This window comes from Contarinia nasturtii, unplaced genomic scaffold, assembly GCF_009176525.2.
Source record: "Contarinia nasturtii isolate CC-2019 unplaced genomic scaffold, AAFC_CNas_1.1 Cnas_scaffold_5896, whole genome shotgun sequence".
In the NCBI taxonomy this organism is placed as follows: domain Eukaryota; kingdom Metazoa; phylum Arthropoda; class Insecta; order Diptera; family Cecidomyiidae; genus Contarinia; species Contarinia nasturtii.
The window spans coordinates 1-3,446 of record NW_022203163.1 but is presented as its reverse complement, the minus strand read 5'-3'; the positions used below and the strand labels follow the sequence as shown (position 1 = coordinate 3,446).

Here is a 3,446-nt window from a genome sequence, read left to right as displayed (position 1 = left end):
ACACTATAAGTACCATTTTAAAAAAAATTATGGAGCAACCTACGTATAAGTCAAAATTAGCCCAATCATTGGTTGTCAAGGTTGAATCACAGAAACGATTCACTGTAAAATGTAAAAAAAATGAATTCCTTGCAAACAAACAATTTCATCTTGATATGATTGAAACTATGAAATTAAATCATAGATCATCGTATTGTATATCGTCTAAATCACCTGCAGAATATTTACTGAGCAATTCGTTGATTCTATCGTTGGTAGTCTTTAGCAAATTCATTTCCAGATTGAGTGAAAATTGAATATCTTTCAATTTATTTCTGGCATCCAGATTGTTTGCATTTGCACTATTTTTTAAAAGAATAAATATTTTTTTTCATAAGAAACAGATAATACGAGGCAATTGGTGAGTCATATAGTCAACATACCGCATATATCTTTTCATAGAGCCAATAAAAGAATCGACAGCCTTAGAGAAATGTTCCATTGCCATAGTTGGTGAATTGGCTTTCGTTTTTTTTTGTAAGTCTTGGTAGCGGTGCTAATAAATAAAATCAAAATTAACGTTTGTACTTATTTTAGAAATTTAAATGTGGTTTTTTTCTCACTATTATCAGCACTTGAATCTGTATCGCTTGTTTGGCTTGAATCGGTTTGTTTCGTTAGTGTACTCATTCCTTGAGCCGCTGGTAAATCAGTTGATTTCGGACCTGTATCGCTCATTTTGCTTAACTTCAATTATTAATTGATGGAAAAATCTTCGTTAAATAAATTTTGTACTGATTTAGCAGTTGGGGATATTCATGTGAAGTATTTTACATTCGGTAAACAGGCCTATACAGACTATTTTCAATATTCGCCGTCAAAACGAAACGAACGTCATTGTAATAGGTTTAAAAACGAAGCTTCAAAAAAGTTCCGTAAGATGACGTGATGTGAAATGTCACATCATTCGATATTTCGTGTCTATAAACAGTATAGAAATATTGACACATCTGTATATAGTCCATTGCAATTTCGAACAACATAACAACTAAGTCGCAATAGGAAGCGCATCAATGTGATATACACTTGTATTCCTTCGATTAAAAAATGTCCAGAGAAATAAAACAGCTGTTAAAAGAGGCGAAGCAGGCATTTGGCGAGAAACAATTTAAAATTGCCGAAGAAAAATGTCACGTAAGTTATTTCAAGCCGTCATTATTGCTTGATGTCAATGGAATAAATTTATTGTTTATACTCAGGATGTTTTGAACGTCGATCCAATGAATTATCATGCCAATTTGTTGATTGGGGCCATTAATCAAGAAACCAATCCGACAAAGGTAAAGTAAATTTTATCAAAAATAAAATAAAAAATCATGATGTATTATGATGTTCTATTTAAGGCTGCCGAACATCTTTATAAAGCAACTGAATGTCCCGGTGATGCGAGCGTTGCATTTCAAGGCCTGTTAAAATGTGTACCAAACACTGAGATGCCCGATGTTTGCAAAAAATACTTACAACGAGTTCCGTAAGTAACATCGTTTGTTTTAATGGGCGCAAAAAAAATGTTAAATGTTTTTTGTGTTTTACGCATTCCAGATCAAGCTATGTTAAAGTTCATAAGCAATTGGAAACATGTGCATTGGCACAAAAGACGATGATTGCATGCATTGAAATTCTTGAGAATGAATTGAATTCGGCCAGCGATGCGGCACAAGTTAAATCGGCCAACGAAAGTTTGGTTCAAATTTATATGACGTGTCAAAACATTGATCGCTCTTTGTGGCCATTGTTTCGTAAAGTATTCGAATCTACAATACACGATCCGCATATTCGTGATCATTGTAAGGTCTATATTAAATATTTGAAATTATTACGAAATCTGAAAGAGCATGAAACGTTGCTGAAATGTTCCGTTCAAATGCTCGAAATTTATCCCAACGAATTTATACCAATGGATATGATATGCTGGGTTTATGTTCAAAAGTACTATGAAAATGATTTTAAGTTCAAGGTGAGTTCAAAACAAATGCCATTCAATTGAATCGATGATAAAAGTTGGATTGTTAAAATGTAGGAAATTGTGCCGAAGTCAATTGAATCGTATGCAGATGAAGTGCTTGAAATTAGCGGCTCACGACCATCACCCAATGCACTTATAGCCAAAAGTATTTATTTGTACGAAACGCAGAGCTATGTTGCAGCTAGAGACTATCTCTATAGAGGTAGGAACGTGGAATTTGGTTATTTTCAACGTTTTCATTATGAATGTTTTTTTTTTCAGCGAATAGCGAAGAAGAATTATGTTTTCGATTACTGGCCGATACTCATTTGAAATTACATGCATTTACATTGGCTGAATACTGTTACACAAAGATAAAAATTGTCAACTTAAATTATTTTCAAAGCTTAGTGGAACAGAACTCATCAACTAAAGCATCGTTATTTATTTCGTCGATGGAAAAGGATGAGATTCAATTAACCGCAGATGAAAAGGTGAAACTAACGGAGATTTATATCAAGTAGGTAACATTTATGCATTAAAAGCGGTAAAAATATCTTGAAATAATCTTTAAGAACGCCAAAAATGTAAATCAAATATATTCTGCAAAAAAAAATGCTTTGTGTTCGTTTCAGAGCGCTCATTCAAACAAATAAATTGGAAGAATCCGAAGAAAAAATGCAAACATTATCATTCGATGTTGGTCGATACAGTCAACTGTTGGTGTACAAACTAAAATATGAGCACCAATATGAAAAGTGTCTGGAAATTTTACGATCATGTGATGATGAATCGTGTGAATATTTCATGCAGTTGGGTGAAATAAATTTCAATTTAAAGAATTATCCCGAGGCGCTAAACGCAATATTAAGAGCAACAAAACTCGAACCATACAATGCCGATTGTTTCTTTTGGTTGGGTAAAAATGCCTTTCTATTATTTAATAATTGTTATTGATTCTTTTTCGATTATTTGTCGATTATTTTAAATTAATTCTATTCTATTCTTTTGTGATTCTCCTCTAGGTAAAATCTATATGCAAAACGGTGATGTCGAACGTGCACGAAAATGTTTTGAAAAGAGTGTCTTTTTGAATACACAACACGAACAAAGTGTTATATTTTTAAGCACAATCTACCGACAAAATTCGGAATGGGAATTAAATGCGAAATTATTGCAAAATGCAGCTCAAGCGATACCAAATACACCGTGCAAATGGGCAACACTACTGTTGGGTTTTCATCATTTGGCACAAAATCAATTTGATGATGCAATCACTGCGTTTCGTGCCGTTTTACGAATCGATGCCAAACATTATGCCAGCTGGGAAGGGTTAGCCGATTCGTATTTGAAACGCGGTTCATACAGTTCGGCACTGAAAGTTTATCGGAAAATTTGCGATTTAACCGATGACAATATTTATGCACAACTGCAAGTGGCAAATGTTTTGACCACCATGAAA

The 3,446-nt window shown here is 33.5% G+C and overlaps 1 protein-coding gene across 1 annotated transcript; it reads left to right on the top strand.

The window, feature by feature from the left end:
* Positions 1–1,086: 1,086 nt before the first annotated feature.
* On the top strand, positions 1,087–3,422 carry LOC116351630 (tetratricopeptide repeat protein 37-like; the record flags this gene model as incomplete). Its single annotated transcript, XM_031783767.1, has 8 exons — positions 1,087–1,173; positions 1,239–1,319; positions 1,383–1,510; positions 1,582–1,996; positions 2,060–2,207; positions 2,267–2,504; positions 2,698–2,903; positions 3,010–3,422. Coding segments are annotated over exons 1-8 (1,716 nt in total), but the record flags the coding sequence as incomplete, so codon positions are not given.
* Positions 3,423–3,446: the final 24 nt, after the last annotated feature.